General features: G+C 39.4%; 1 protein-coding gene across 1 annotated transcript in view; it reads right to left on the bottom strand.

The window, feature by feature from the left end:
• Window positions 1-5288: 5288 nt before the first annotated feature.
• The window catches only part of Phf6 (PHD finger protein 6), a 41666-nt gene continuing 29625 nt past the window's right edge, over window positions 5289-17329 (bottom strand). Inside the window, exons 9-11 of the mRNA XM_052170852.1 lie at window positions 14243-14376; window positions 8679-8805; window positions 5289-8360 (exon numbers count right to left, since the gene is read on the bottom strand). Coding sequence (XP_052026812.1) covers window positions 8679-8805; window positions 14243-14376 — 261 coding nt within the window. The 3' untranslated portion in view covers window positions 5289-8360. The remainder of the gene's footprint in view (window positions 8361-8678; window positions 8806-14242; window positions 14377-17329) is intronic.

Below are 17329 nucleotides of genomic sequence, written 5' to 3'. Positions count from 1 at the left end.
TGCCATGTTCCTGCCTTGGTGATAATGGACTGAACCTCTGAACTTGTAAGCCAGCCCCAGTTAAATGTGGTCCTTCTAAGAGGTGCCTTGGTCATGGTGTCAGTTCACAGCAGGAAAACCCTAACTAAGACATCTAGGTTGGCCTCCAACTCATTAAATAGCCAAGGATGACCTTGAACTCCTTGCACTCCTGCCTATAGTGCTGGGAATGAAACCTGAGACTTCCCTCAAGCTAGACAAGCTCTCTACCAACTGAGCTACGTCACTAGCTTTAAGCACTACCTCTTTTGGCCAGCATTTTATCCTTACACCCCCCAGCATCCTGGCTAGCTCCCTTAACTCATTGGGGTGCATAGGATAGGTTGAAATGCTTAAGAACAGTTCTTTTAAGACATGCCTAGGAAAAAATGTAGTTAAAACCCATGTTAAACCAGAGGAACATGGTGGTTCAGGGGTTTAATCCCAGCACTTGGGAGGCAGAAGCAGGTGGATATCAGAGTTCAAGGCCAGCCTGGTCTACAGAGGGAGTTCCAGGCCAACAGGGGTTAGAGAAACCCTCCTAATAAACAAAGTCAGTAAGTAAATTAAGCCTGCTGTAGGGATCCTTATCTTTATTTCCAGCTCTTAGGGAGGCTGAGGGAAGCAGATCTCTGTGAATTTGAGGCCAGCTGGTCTTGCTGGGTTTTAGTCTTTTTTTTAAAAAAAAATTATTTATTGTATGTGAGTACACTGTAGCTGTTTTCAGACACTCCAGAAGAGGGCATCAGATCTCATTTTAGAAGGTTGTGAGCCACCATGTGGTTGCTGGGATTTGAACTCAGGAAGAGCAATCAGTACTCTTAACAGCTGAGCCATCTCTCCAGCTGGTGGTTGTTTTTCTTTGTTTGTTTTGTTTTTGTTTGTTTGTTTGTTTTTCTGAGACAGGGTTTCTCTGTGTAGCCCTGGCTGTCCTGAACTCACTCTGTAGACCAGGCTGGCCTCGAACTCAGAAATCCACCTGCCTCTACTTCCCAAGTGCTGGGACTAAAGGCATGCGCCACCACTGCCCGGCTATAAATAAATCTTAAAACAAACAAAAAGAATCATTGCTTCCAGTGCTACCAAATCAATATCAAATATAGAAAATATGACTTTGCATTCAACTGTCTAGCCTACCTCTGAAAGGTTAATGAATGACCACAGTTCCCATGACTACGGAAGTTCTTTTTTTAAAAAGATTTATTATTATTATATATAATAAATACGTACACTTGTAGCTGTCTTCAGACACACCAGAAGATGGCATCAGATCTCATTACAGATGGTTGTGAGCCACCATGTGGTTGCTAGGATTTGAACTCAGGACCTCTAGAAGAGTAGTCAGTGCTCTTAACCACTGAGCCATCTCTCTAGCTTGACTACTGGAGTTCTAAGTTACAAAAAGGAATCTCATGAAATCACTTTATTTTGTTGCTCCTAATTATTTAACCAACTGTCAATGAACAAATAAATACAAACATGATCAAAGGCTGGGTTACTAGTAAAACATCAAAATTATTTTTGTAATGTTTAACATTGGAAAAAATAAAATGTTTTACTAATGTTATAATACTAATTAGCATAAAATATAATTTGGGGAATTAGAAAATAATTTCATGTGTTGACTCAGCCTTGACTATGTTCATTTAGATTCTTTCATGTGACTAGACAGCATAATAGATCCCTGTTTGTTTGCTTTTTTTAATTAATAATTCTTCAGACAAGTAGAGATTGCTAAATTCAAATTGCTTGAAATTGCCTGATGAAAAAAATCATTCTTAGCAAATGAAACAAAAGCTCATTTCCTAGCTAGTCTTAGTATTTATGCAAAAATCAAAACAAATGGAAATGTTCAAAGTTCAAATGATTCTTTCCTCCTTCACAAAAGCGACCAGCTGTCAGACAGTTGTAACTGGGGCTAAGAGCCATGACACAGCATAAAGTTATGCAAGTTCTTCAGTAATATGTTGCCCTTGCCAAGTTTGTGGGGCTGAAGCAGTGTGACCCTGGCTGTGGAGAAGCAAGCATATCTGGAAACACTAGACCACGGTGCAAACCCCCGTCACTCTTCAGGAATCAAGAGAAAGGAAAATGACCATCCACCGTGGTTAGTAAAACATGAAATAAAGAGTGTGTTTTGGGCTTGAGGGGAGTGGGGACAAGGACTGGTCCTGAACAAGCTATGTGCCTGAACTCCTGGTCATCCAGGATTCAGTTTCCCAAATTGTGGAATTTCTGGGCTAAGTCACCAATCCCAGCCAAAATATAGCTATTTAATTCTTTTGCAAATGGAACACAGTGAGTGCCTGGTTTCCAAAAATAATTCACATGTCGCTGAGATATAGTCATGGCTTCATGGCAAAATCTAAAACCCACAGAACTGCACGATGCTCCCCCTCCCCACTGATTTTAGCATATTTTAAAACTTTTTCATTTTAGGTAATTGGTGTGATGGTGTCAGATATCCCAAAGCAGGGCAGTTAGATAGTTGTGAGCTGCCATGTGGTTGCTGGTAATTGAACCCAGGTCCTCTAGAACAGCAGCCAGTGCTCTTAGCCACCAAGCTACCCCCTCCAGCCCCTTTAGTACATTTTTTTTTGGAGACAGGCTCTTACATTCTATTCATGGCTGGCTAGAACGCAGTAGGTAACCCAGGCTAGCCTCAAGCTGATGACAACCCTCCTTGTTTTAGGCTTACAAGTGCTAGGATGGGATTATAGGCCTGAGCCATCATGGCTGCCCATACCTTCTAAAGTGGAAAAGCAGACAAACTTACCTTACAAATGAGATGAAATGTTTGGTTGGCAATTCTTAGAGGGAGGGAGGGAGGGAGAGAGAGATGCTTTATATATGCATAAAAGCATGTACAAGGAAATTTATGCAGTACTTTGGGGGAACTAGGTTGTGGGGAAAAGGGAGACTTCACATATACCTTTCTATATTTTAAATATATGTAATGACCACATACTGTGTGTGTGTGTGTATCTTTTGTAGCCCAATTTGTCCTCAAGCTCACTACGTAGCTGAGGATGTCCCTGCAATCCTAATTCTACTTCAGCCACCTCTACAATCCCCTAAATTATTTTTATAAATTAAAAAAATCCATTAAGTTCTGATTCCTAAATCATCAACTGACAGCTATAGTATTTGAAGTCCTTTATATAATTATTGACTGGCCATAATTACCCCTGGCACCCTTCCCAAGAGAACATATTGAAACCCAGCATCCATGTTACACTATTTTTGCCTCAACAACAAACATTCTTTAATATCTAGTAAGAGATCTTATTTCTAAGATTATCAACTACAACTCAAAACAGTTCTGCGTAGTTTCTTTTGTCTAACAGACTCCCAAAGCAGGACTTTTGTTTTCATATCATGTTATTTAAGGATTATCATCCATACAGTACACCTAGTTAGGGCCTTGTTCATCTGGCTTTTATTGTCCCAATCTCCCTGCCAGTACCATAAAAGAAACACAGCTACAGAGAGATGCAGACAAAGGCAGAATTTGCAAGTCTGTGATCTGTTCTTTTCTGAGAGAAGAGTCTTGGGTAGCCAGGCTGGTCTTGAGCTTGTTAGGTAGATGAAGATGGTCTTAAACTCCTGATTCCCTAAATGCTAAGACTACAGCTGTGCACCACTGTCTATTTTTGAGACTGAGTCTCACCAGGTAGCCCAACGTTGGCTCTACATGTGTGATCCTCCTGCCTCTGGAACCTGAGTGCCAAGATAACGGTTATAAGCCACTTTGCTCCAGCCTCCCTCCCTCTCTACAGGAGATTACATCTCAATATGCACCTTTGTAGACTAGGCTGGCCTTCAACTCACAGAAGTTCACCTGTCGCTGCCTCCCAAGGGCTGGGATTAAAGGTGTGTGTCACCTGGCCTGGCTCTCTGCTGTATTTTAGCAAAAAGTCAGGTCTGATTGACTTCACCACATAGACAACACGTTTACCACAGTGATATTTTCAAATGTAACTTTCCAAATAATGGTACTTGATAGTTTTTTTCTTCTGAATAAAGTCAACCATATGATTGTCATATATTGCTTATGTCCACTTGGATCCTCATGCAAACAAGGTGAACAGAGAGGGACATGAACTATCACTTCACCTACACAACTAAAGACAATATACAAAGAGGTTTTTCTTTTGGTATTTTTATTTTTTAAAGCTTTATTTATTATGTATACAGCGTTCTGCCTGCATGTGTGCCTATAGGCCTTGCTATTAAATTTTGCAAGGAAATAGTAATAGGGCTTGGGTATGACTTTCAGCAATTGCTAGGGAGTGTAGACTGAAACAAAAGCAAGTTGTCAATGAGTATAACTAGCTAAAGAAAACCATAGAACTCATTTTTATGTTTTTATTATAGTCTTTTAGTTGATAATCATGGAATTTAAATACATATGTGCCGGGTAGTTAGGATATATAGGAAAGCATATTGCTGTGTGTCCCAGCCATATTTCCATAAGAATGCAGGGTTAGGAGCTGGAGAGAGATGGCTCAGTGGTTAAGAGCACAGCCTGCCCTTCCGAAGGAAAGGTCCTGAGTTCAAACCCCAGCAACCACATGGTGGCTCACGACCATCCCCAGATCTCACGACCATGAGATCTGATGCCCTCTTCTGGGGTGTCTGAAGACAGCTACAGTGTACTTACATATAATAAACAAATGAATTAGAAAAAAAGAATGCAGGGCTAGAAACTATGTCTGGGAAAAGTGAAGTCCAGGAATCAAAACTTCAGTTTCTGACCAGGATAGGATCAAACACAACATATGTGCAAAGTTGAAGCAGCAAGTAGACTGTGGAAAAAGGGAGTAAGCTACATCTATGATGTGGAATAGCTGAATGACCTGTTACCTGTCAATCTGTATTAGGCATTTTGATGTGTTCATTTTCAGAGTTACATACTGATTTGGAGGCAGTGGACTTGCCGCTGTTTCTTTCCATGATGACATCTTTATACTGTGAAACTCTAAACTGATCATGTTCGGTTTTGTTTAACCACACCCCTCCAGCCCATGTCCATTTTGAGGATGATGTGCTGTTGGTTTTATCAAATCGGGGGACTGAAGTCAAAGCTAAGGGTATGCTAGAACTACTTACTCTCTAGCCCCACTCCCATATCTGTTTACTGTCCAGCTATTAAACATCCTACACATTTGTATTTCACCTTGAAGTAAAGGAAGAGTGAAAGAAACATGGTACTACTGCTGGTATTGAAAACCCCTGATACACATTTTTACAAAATAGACACACAGACCTGAAATTCAGAACTCATTTATTGAATGAATAGTATATGCAAGAATACCATTAAAAGGAAACTAATACTACAAACTACAATTTTGAAAATAAAGCCAATATAACAGGAACAAAATATACATAACATTGAGGAATGTTTGATTTTTGACCCATGATGCATTCCTTGTCTTTACAATTAACTTAAATGTCTGCTAAAACAAAACTGTGCCTTGGTCTAACTTCAGTGCTTTTTCAAAAAGCAACAACATTCTACAACACTTTTGCTTTGAGATATTTGAGATTCACACATTTGTTCAAGTACATAGATTCGATTCAATAGCAGATCTGTAGATGTTACTCTGTTAGTATCTTGACTCATGTGTACTAAGAAAGTACCACCTCTAGTTTGAAAACTACTGATCCTTGACATGAAATTCATTTCAGGTGTGGGTTTTAAAACAATGAGATGAAAGCAAAACTTCCCCCTCCCCCCAGGAACAAAGAGGTCTTATTAAAGTATAGAAACTCAAGTCTATCCTTCTACTCTAAAGAACATTTCTTACTAACTTTTCTGGTAAGGCAATAAATGCTCCAGAATAATCTTCAATATACGCTTGCAAAGATTACACGGTTTAATATTAATAATGACAAAAAGGAACAAAACAAATGAAGAAAAAAACAAGAAAAAACGCATCAAAATTTCAGGCTAAAAATACGCATTAGACAGCAATGGCAGGTTTTTTTTTTTTTGGAAATGATGTAAATGCCATATATTTGCCAAATAATGTCATGCTTATTAAAACTACAGTTAAGGACTTAAAGAGTTGTACAGTAAATACACTGCTGAGGTCTATTTATCTAAATATTAATACCACAATGTGATTACTAGCCAGATGATGAAGATGCTACTTGGGAACGTAAGTACTGTACAATTTTTACATTGTAAGGCACTTTTACTCAGCATAGAATGAAAATAGGAACAAAGAATCAAAATATTGGAAGTTTACAACCAAACGTGAGTGTTTAATGTGACTTCAGTTTACATTTCAACTTTAAATGAAGGTTATTTTGCCAATTACACCACAGTGAGAAAAACAGGTAGTTAACCACTTATCTAACCAACCAAAAGGTAAAGTGCTTTTCTGGTTGTTAGTGGCAGAGAAACGGCTGAAGAAACCCATACAAAAATCATACATGTATTACATATCAAATCCATCAACTGACAGCTATAGTATTTGAAGTCCTTTATATAATTATTGACTGGCCATAATTACCCCTGGCACCTTCCATTTTTCTTTAAAAAAATCATTACAGTAGTTGTCCAAAAATGAAGGAGCTCTATTTCTCCATGGGTAAGTTCTATGGCACACAATGTAAAAATTACCTAGAACACAGTGATTTAAAGGTTTAAAAAATAATGGTTTTCAAGCTGTTATAAGGAAATAAAGTACAGATCCTTTGGGAAAAGTCACATCGCTTGGTAAACAAACTGAGATCTGTCCTTGCACTTCAAGTCATGATGAACCTTGAAAATTAACCACATACACATCATGGTATATTAAGAGCAAAAGGAGAAGATGCACAAGGCAATCCACTACTAAAGCTAGTTTCCTTCTAAAATAACAATAAAAGATGGTTAAAATAAAGCAAGCATTGAGTCCCTTGATTTAAATAAATGTGTAAATACACACCTTAACAAACATGATCTTAAGGGACTAGCAGTTTAAAATTTCAGTCAATAAGCACAGTGTAATTTTCCACCTGTTAACATTTCAAAACGCTGTTTTACCAGCTACAGAACAGATCAATGTATAGTCAAGTTAGTATGCTATTTCTTATTTGCAAATCTGATTCATTGTGGTAGGTTAACTAATGATTTGGAACTCAGAATCCTTACCTTTCATACTGAGGTGCTATGGTAATATTAGGCAGACCGCAACTAAATTTTTTGGTTTTGCCATAAAGAAATATGTAACTGTGCTTCAGCAGGTAAGTGGATGTGTGTCACAAGTGAGAAACGCCAGTGGAAAGCCTTTCTAAATATCTGGTGATTGAGAAAACACTTCTGAGCCCTCGAAGAAAAACAGGGCACAAAAGCTTATTCAATATGTAAGCAAACTGATGACTGAAAGCATTAAATAATGTTTCTAAAATAGTGGTCACAGAGTCAAAAATAAATACTGTTTTGCAGAAAGATGGTTCCTTTAAAAAAAAAAAACAACTGTTAGCACATAAGACCTCCTTCTATACGCTGGGCCAGTATGTGAAGTGCTCCACACAACAGGGCACCTGAGAGAGACTGGTTTCAGACATGATGTCCAAAGTCCTTAGCGCATTGGTGACCGCTTTAATCTTAAAGAGGTTTAATCTGATGTTGCCAAATGTTATTTTCATCTTGATACGATACCATTATTTTGCCAGAAGCTCTTTGTACAGCACAGAAAGGTGTACTGTCAAGAGTTTTGGCAGAAGCACTGGAGCTCAGAGCTTATCATCACCAGCCGCCCAGAGTCCATGCAGGTCAGTGAGAACAACTCTAAAAAGGACCAAAGGAAGGCTTCAGCACGCTTCTTGAAAGAAATGGTTAGAGCATGTGCTGTCAAAGCCAAGATCAAAAGAAGGTTCTCTTCATCTGTAGTTTCCATTGACTGAGTATGAAAACAAGTCCCCAAATTCCCAGGTGTTGCTACCAGAGGCATGTCTGCATGGTGAAGTACAACTTGCTTCTGGTTTCCTTTGAGTATGGATCTACTACACAAACTTAAACACTCTAAATAGTAGCACTTTGTTCAGTCCAGAAATACAATTTACTTCATTCAATGTCTGTTAACTGTTGACAGTATACACAAGGCTAATAGTGTTTCGACTGCTTCCCAGAAACTGCAAACTACAGCTACGTAATATCAGTATGTCAAATCCGGCCGTCTACTGAAGGCTCAGAAAACTAACAAGGTGGTTTTAGGCAGTTCAATGAAGGATCTAAGAGTCGGGCAGTAAAAAGTTACAAACCCTTTATTTTAGAAAAGAGTGGAAAAGAAGCACAGGAGTTATAGTTGTTTTATTCTCAGTTTTCTAACTCTCTCTGTCCCACGAACCTGTTTAAAAGATGATAAAAAGTGTAAAATATGATGCTTAAGGTGATATAATCAACATAACATTATTGAGGAACAAGGATATTTTACTGATGCCATATTCTAACTACATTTACTGATGAAGTAGATAGCTTGTTTATGGCTCTAAAACTGACCAGCTAAAGAAAAGCAAATACAACTCTACAGGGCTACACAATCCTAAACATCCTGGCCCCACATTCGTAACTCCATACAATAGGCTTAACATTTTTGCGGCATCTCATTACTCTGCTTCAGTGTGTATGGTATTCTGACAACAGAGCTTTAAATCCACTTCCATACCTAGTTTCCATTAAGCTGCTGCTGGCTTAGTTGCTGATCAATTGCTACTCTTCCACGGCTTTTACTCTCTCGCTCCTCATCTTCTTCATCTCGCTCGTCGTTTCCACTATGGTTTTTACAATAGAGTCTACAATGATGAAAGACAAACATCTCAAATTCCTTTTTCTAAGGTTCATAAGAATAAAATCATATCATTACTAGCAGAGGAGGTGGGGTCCCTTCTAAGGTATGGGCTTGCTCCTTCATACTTAGTATCACGACCTATGTCATCAGGTAACGGCACCTGATGGGAAGCCCACAAGCTAAAAGACAATGGACACACGAAGGTTGTCCTCAGATCTCTACTTGTATACCATGCCACACATATGCCTCCAACCCAACAAATAAATAAAATAGACTTAACAAATTTCTTTTAAAACACAACATTTATGGATAGCATTTGTGAGTTCGAGGCCAGCCTGGGATCCAGACTGAGACTGTGTTTTAAAACAACTGAAACCAAAATCCAAAAGTCAACTTTGAGATGAACTAATCAAATGCCACAAATTTATTTCATGTATATAATCTACAACTACGCTTTGAGATACAGTTTTTAAATATATTTACTTTGTATTTGTCTTCGCACATATGTACACCCAAAAACCAGAGAAGGGTACTGGAGCCCCTCAAAGAGCACAAAGTGTTCTCAACTACTGAGCCATCTCTCTGGCCAAGGAATGTATTAAAGGTGCTTTCCACCAACCACACTGGCCAGTGTTTAATCCCCAGGACCCACATGGTTGAAGAACACAAATGAATACACACACACACACACACACACACACACACACACACACACACGGAGGGGAAAAGGGATAGCTCTTCTCTATACAGTTCCTTCCTTTCTGCTTGTATTTTGATACAGCCTTCCTCAATGGCTTCCAATGCTGTCACATCACACATGAGCTCCTTTGCCTTCCCTACAATCTCTTCCTTAATCAGCTATTCTTCCTGCATCTCACTTGGCTGTGTCTCTCTTCCTCTGTACTGGACCTTTCAATTTCCTTTCCTGTCACAACAATGACCTTTTAAAGACTGGATTGAAACAGACAGCTTGTCAGCTGCACCATACTGTGGATTTGTCTAATGTCATTTTCTTTGGTTCTCTCTTCATTTCATATAAACTAGGAAAGAATCCAATCTGAGTTTGGTCATCTTCAGATCCAGCTTTAGTCCATCACTCAGGATACTGTGGAAAATCCTGCCCACTTCTGGAGGCACGTGATTTCCAGTGTTCCCCTATACTTGGATAGGGGAACATTGATGCTATACTTTTTTAAAAATTTATTTATTTATTATTATATGTAAGTACACTGTAGCTGTCTTCAGAAGAGGGTGTTAGAAGATCTCATTGTAGATGGTCATGAGCCACCATGTGGTTGCTGGGATTTGAACTCGGGACCTTCGGAAGAGCAGTCAGTGCTCTTACCCACTGAGCCATCTCTCCAGACCATGATGCTATACTTAAACCATATCATTAAGGTAGCAGTGAACTAGACAGAGTGTGTCCTTGTATATGTAGATACCTCCTTAAATACAAGCAAGTGGTCATTGGAGTGAATTTTTGTAGACACCGTGCGGTTCCAGAAAATTTTGATTTAGGCAGATACACTGTGTATTTAAAATTCATGAAGTTTTTGAGATAAAATAATGTAACTGGCTTTTGATAATTAGCTATGGAAGGAAGAATGCAAGTTCAAGGCTTGACTAGAAAACCCAGTGAGACCCTGTCTCAAACAAAAATTGGGGGGGGGGGAGAGAAAAGAAAAAAGCACCTAGGAATATACTTCAATGGTAGAATTATTTATCTAGCATGTACACGTTCAATCTCCAGAAACACACTCATGCACATAATGGAAAAGGTGATCTGAAGAAAATGTGGTATATGTGTTCAATAGAGTTTTGCTTAGCTATTAAGAATATATTTGAATTGGTGCAGGAAAATGGATGAAGTGGAGACCATCCTGTTAATTATGATCAATTCTATGAAGACAATGTATGTGGAGGTTATAGGCTGGAAAGACCACAAAACTAAAAGGGGGACTATTAAGGATGGAGGGGGCAGAAAAAAGTAAGAGGTGTGATTAAAGTATATTATATGTGTGCTGTAACAAAACCCACTTATACAGTTAGTATATAGTAACAAAAAGAAGGGGGGAGAAAAAGATGATAATGGTGGGCTACCTCAAACCTGGTTCAGGTAATTTCTACAGTAGACAAAGACAAACAGTACCTCTCATGGTCAGTTCTGGATAAAAATAGGCATTTATTCCCCCAAAGGTTTACAACTAACATTTAAATAGAATAAAAAGCAAGAATGGGCTTGGGGTATTATAATAACTGAATACAGCTATGTGAGGTTTTCTTGAGATGTGGTCTCATCATGTAGCCAATGAGAACAAGCAGTCTTAGAGGCCAACCTAGAATTTTTACATAGACTAGCTGAGACTCATTATGATATGAGTGACATCCTAAATGTCACTTCTTAGTGTCTCCTGCCATCCTTAATTTAGGACTTTTTTGTTTGTTTGCTCTGTTTCACCAAGACAGACTTATATAGCCCAGGTTGCCCTCAAACTCATTGTAGCTGAAGTTGACCTTGAACTCCTGATCCTCCAGCCTCCATATTCTGAGTGCTGGCATAGCACACATGTCAATCTAGTTTTGTTCATTATTTTCCTTCATGTTGTAAAACATGTAACAGCTTTGCAGATAATCTGTACTCTTCAAATACGGCACATTGGGACTGCATCGTGTATTTTAATTATTGCATCTTCCCCCAAACATAGTTCCAGTATAACATAAACTTTTGAACCAAATTAAAGTTTATAGGAAGGTGGAGAGGGAAGAGGAAACACAGTAAGAATCAAGACAATAAACTGATAAGTACAGAATTTAGGAACTTTTCCAAGGAAGCTCTTACAAAGGAGGAGAGGTGAGAGTGGTAGGGTGGGGGTTGCCCTAAATGTTTACTGTTCTACATAAGAACTATCATGGGCTCCCTGCCCTCCATCTCTTTGGCATGTACCTCCATGGCCAACTTTCCTTGCCTTTTCAACTATAAAGTTTGAGCGAAAAATAGCTATATTTTGGGGTGTAGGAGAGATAGCTAGGTGGTTAAGAGCACCAGCTATTCTTCCAGAGGACCTGGGTTCAATTTCCAGAACTCACAAGGCACCTCACGACTGTTTGTAATTCCTGTTCCAGGAGATCTGACGCACTCCCACAGACATACAAACAGTCAAAACACCGATGTCCATAAAATAAAAATAAATAATTAAAAAATGGCTGTTTAAGAAGGAAGACCATATTTAAGTGGCCCAGATGTCACTTCATTCAGAAATATTCCTTTGCATTTGCACCTGTTTGGCTATTTTGCTCCATAATATATATGCATGAAGACACCCATTTGAAGCCAACAGTCTATCCATAACAAATGTTGCAGGGATTTAAGGATATGTGTGTGTTTGAGTGTGTATGTATGTGTGTGTGTGTGTGTGTGTTAGATTTTTAAAACTTTAAAGATTTATTTACTATGTACACAGTGTTCTGCCTGCATATGAGCCTGCACAACACAAGAGGGCGTCAGGTCCCATTACAAATGGTTGTAATCCACCGGTAGCTGGGAATTGAATTCAGGGCTTCTGGAAGAGTACTCAGTGCTCTCAACCTCTGAGCCATCTCTCCAGCCCATAAGAAGTATATTTTACTGTGAAAAGTTTAAAGAACAATTTAAATTATCATGGCTAAATACTTTTTAGAGGTGACCACTGAAACATGATTTTTTTTTTCTTTGCTTATTTGAGACAATAGGCTCTCATTGTAGCCTTATATGATCTCGAGTTTGGTATATAGCAGAGGATGACCTTGAACTGCTAAATACCTGTCTCCACATTCAAAGTGTTATGCACACCCACTTTTATGCTGTGACAGGGACTGAATTCAGGGCTTCATGCATGTTAGGCCAGTCTCCAACTAAGCCAACCCAGCCATGAAATATGATTTTCTGACAGCCAAGAAGTTAATCTAAATGTCTAAAATAGGAACCAATAAAAAAGTGATTAACCAATACAATGAAAAACCACACCAAAAAACAGATGTAGAATTGTTAAATGTCCCAGATACAACAAATGGAAAACAGATTGTAAGCAACTGCCTCCCACATCTGACATCTTTCCTCTGTGTACCTCCCAATCCTGTTTAATTGTTTAATTATGCTGATTACTGCTCTCTCTCTCTCCCCCCACCCCGCCTCTTTCTCCTCTCTCTCTCTCTCTCTCTCTCTCTCTCTCTCTCTCTCTCTCAGTTTTTTGAGATAGGGTTTCTCTATGCAACCCTGGCTGCCCTGGAACTCAGAGCTGATCTCGAACTCAGAAATCCACCTGCCTTTGCCTCCCAAGTGCTGGGATTAAAGCCATGTGCCACCATCATGCCCAGGTGACATGTTTTTTCTTTACTAATTTGCAATAGACCACATGAACACTTACTTTCAAATTTTAGTATCACATTACAGAGCTGGGTTGGATGTTTATCATTTATATTGACTATATATAAAATTTTATACTTTATAATGACTTTATAATTCATATTAATGAGACAGGTGCAGTTTGCTGATGTGAATTGTTTGCCATTACAGTTAAGCATGCCTTACACAATAAAGTAGAAGTCTTCTATTTCCTGCTCTGTGTTAGATATCTATATAATAATCTTCACAATATCTGTTGCTTAAAGGCCTGACAGCATGTTATGTGGGAACCCAAAGGGCTTGATGACTTAATCCACATAACATGTGGATTGTATAATTTATAATTGAGCATTGATTTGTCTGGCCATTTAGTTAAGGTAGAGCTACTGGGAGAGCTCAATAAACTGGAAGCTTCCTGAGGACAGGCCTGCGACTAATCAGCTCCCAGCTCAATGCCTAGCACATAGGTTACAGATGAATGACTGCTAATCCAGTCAGAGAAAAATGCTAAATGTGGCTCTCACTCCTTATACAATAGCATTACTAGTCTAAATTTGCCTAAAACATCGTCAAAGAACAGATTCCAAAAACTAGTGTTCCCTTGGGGATTCACAGAGACTGAACTTTATCAACCAAAGAACGAGCGCGGGCTGGACCTAGGCTCCTGCACATAGGTAGCAGATGAGCAGCTTGGTCTTCATGTGGGTTCCCCAACAACTGGAGCAGGGGCCGTCCCTAAGCCTGTAGCCTGCCTGCCTGCCTGTGGATCCTGTACCCCTAAATGGACAGCCTTGTCTGGCCTCAGTGGGAGAGGATGTATGTAGACACAGCAACTTGATGTGCAGAGTGGGGGTAAAGGGTGACACCGAGAGGGGGGCTTCCCCTTTTAAGGGGAGTGGGGGAAGGACTTATATGAGGGGGTCCTGGAAGGAGAGGAAGGACTGATATTTGGTTCTAAAGTGCATAAATAAATAAATTTAATTTAAAAAAATCTAGTGTTATCTTTTTAAAGGCACTAACTTACTGACATGATAAGGAAAACAGATACTTGTTATCTTACTTGTAAATTCCTCGTGACATATTTTCAATGTATTTTGCCTTGTCTTGTACTCCACAATGGTAGTGGTAGGTTTTAACACAGGCTTTTATTTCACATCCAATAGTAGCACCAGGCTGACTGCAAAGTGTACATTTCTGTTAAAAGAAAGAAAGAATAATCAGAAGAAGCAAGACTTCAAGGTTTACGCAATCTTGTGTACTCTATTTTTAGCCAACTACTTCAGCTTACACAGGAAAGAGCAGTCAGGAGCTGGTGCAATAACCCAGTGGTTAAGAGTACTTGTCATTCCTACAGAAGAACAGAGTCCAGTTCCCAGCATCCATACTGCACAGCTCATAATGCCTGTAACTCCCGCTACCTGGCACTCACAGGTTGCAGGCAGTTTACAATAGCCTGTAGCTCTGGGTACATGATACCTTTCTTCTGGCCTTCATGGTCACCCACAGACACATGTGCCCCAGGCAGACAAACATACCCATAAATGAAAATAAGTATTAAGAATAGAAGAAAAACAGTAGCCATTTTCTATGGTAAAAATACACCAACAAAGTAAACTTACATAGCAAATAATCAAAGCTGTGACACCATGTGAAGTTGGACTCTAAATTAGATGACCCTCCTTAATTTTACTAGCACAAAATGAATAATATTGTATAGTTCAGTAGTTTGGCTCCCTTTCCTTCCTGGAATCAGATCCTTTCCTATTATGATTGGAAAAACTGAGAAAAACAGGAAAGCAATTTCTGCACTAGGAGGCTCGCTGCAAAGTTTACACAATGGAGCAGGGAGAATGATGGGGCTACAATCTTCTTAGAGCTTCTCAGCATAGCCTAGATAAGTTTTTCCTAAATAATGCTGTGAGATTAACAGGTGTCTACTGCAAAGAAGGGTTCATGTGCAGTAAGACCATCAAGCAGGAAGCAAACATTCTTTGTTCCAGAATGTTTCATTGCCCTTCTCCAGGAAGGGGGGCATAGTACACAGCTCGCACGTTTGTTCAACTGCAGATGCCCTTTTATTATTGGAGAGGGGGTGGAGGACTGGGTTGGATTAGAGTATATGCAGGGGATTGCTCGGTTAGCATTCACCTTTAACAGAGCCATACAGTATGTTCATGAAGAGAACTAAATTTTTGTCCCATTCACCTATTTAGACTTTTGTTAAACAACACAGCACTGCTTACTGCTCAAGAGGATTAGGTTTTAGTACTAAGGATTTCAGTTTCAAAGTGATCAAAATTAACAACCAAATGACGTGAGTCAAAAGAACTGATCATTTTCACTTTAAAATGGGAAACTCCACAAAGAAACAGTTATTTCTAGTGGGGCTGGAAAGGACCAGGAACATCTGAAGCTCCCACATGAAAGACCAAGGAACATAACAGCAGAGGGGAACAAATGGGCCATCTCATCCAGGTTAGCCATTCTGGACCTGTTAAATCCACATGGGATGATACAGTCTTTCCTGTGTGATACTATTTGTCTCTAAGAGGTGAAACTGAATCTGTTCATGTCCGTATGTGTAATTCTTAGTTTACTTCTTTTTAAAAATTATGAGTGTTTTGACTGGATGTTAACACACAAATGAGCATACATACATGTATACTACATGAATGTCTAGATCCCTTGGAACTAAAGTTACAGACAGTTGATTACTGTGTGGGTGCTGGGGATCCTGGGTCCTCTGTATGAATAGCAGGTACTCTTTTTTTTCTTTTTTTTTTTTTTTTTTTTGGTTTTTTGGATTTGGTTTTTTCGAGACAGGGTTTCTCTGTGTAGCCCTGGCTGTTCTGGAACTCATTCTGTAGAACAGGCTGGCCTCGAACTCAGAAATCTGCCTGCCTCTGCCTCCCAGAGTGCTGGGATTACAGGCGTGTGCCACCACCGCCCAGCTAATAGCAGGTACTCTTAATTATTTTTAAAGAGTTATTTATTTATTTTATGTAAGTACACTGTAGCTATCTTCAGACACACCAGAAGAGGGCAGCAGATCCTGCTACAGATGGTTGTGAGCTATCCTGTGGATGCTGGGATTTGAACTCAGGACCTCTGAAAGAGCAGTCAGTGCTCTTAAAAGCTGAGCCATCTCTCCAGCTAGTACTCTTTACCTGCTAACTCTCCAACCTCTTATTTAATCTTTCAAATTATTTCTCTTATTCTTAATTAGGTTTATATGTGTGTATGTATGTGTGGAAATGTGCTCATGTACAGGTAGCTGTAGTAATCAGAAGGGAGAAAGCATTACAGGAAGTCATGCTCTGGGCGCTGGGAACCTAACTCAGGTGCTCTCAAAGACTAGTATGTTCTCTTAGCCCTCAAGCCATGGCTCTTGAGCCTCTGTAATTCCCATTTTAAATATAAATATGGAGGAAGGAAAAACAAGATTAAAAAGCAAACAAATGTAGTTTGTGTTTTTCAGTAAATCAGAGAGGTAGAGGGGCTCCAGAGATGGCTCAGGAGTTAAGAGCACTAGTTGCTTTTCCAGATGACCCAGGTTCAGTTCCCAGCAATCCCATGAAGCTTCACAACTGTCTTTAGCTCCAGTTCTAAAGTACCCAAACTAATTTTCTGACCTCCACAGGCACTATATATATATGTATATGACTATACATATATACATATATATATCACTATATATATATATGAACCAATGTAGGAGCTGGAGAGATGGCTCAACGGTAAAGTATAGATACCACAGTTGCAGAGGATTCCAGTTTGGTTCAAGCATCCACACTGTGGATCACAACCTTCTGTTACTCCAGCTGTACAGAATCTAATGCCCTTTTATGGCTTTTGCAGGCACATGCATAAACATGTATACACAGACACACACGCACAGAGAGAGAGAGAGAGAGAGAGAGAGAGAGAGAGAGAGAGAGAGAGAGAGAGAGAGAGAGGGAGAGGGAGAGAAAGAGAGAGAGAGAGAGCTAAAAAATAAAATCTAAAAATGGAAAAAAAGCACAAAAGATATTTCATAGGAAGACCACTGAAGCGGTTCAGAGGAAAACTACACTTCACAGGAACAGGTACAGAGAGACAGGGCAGGACACCTGGCATCTGACTCTTGCCTCCAAAAGCACTCACATAG

Source organism: Apodemus sylvaticus, chromosome X (genome assembly GCF_947179515.1).
Source record: "Apodemus sylvaticus chromosome X, mApoSyl1.1, whole genome shotgun sequence".
Classification (NCBI taxonomy): domain Eukaryota; kingdom Metazoa; phylum Chordata; class Mammalia; order Rodentia; family Muridae; genus Apodemus; species Apodemus sylvaticus.
Note: the sequence above shows the minus strand (reverse complement) of the source record. Positions and strands in the feature narration are given on the sequence as shown.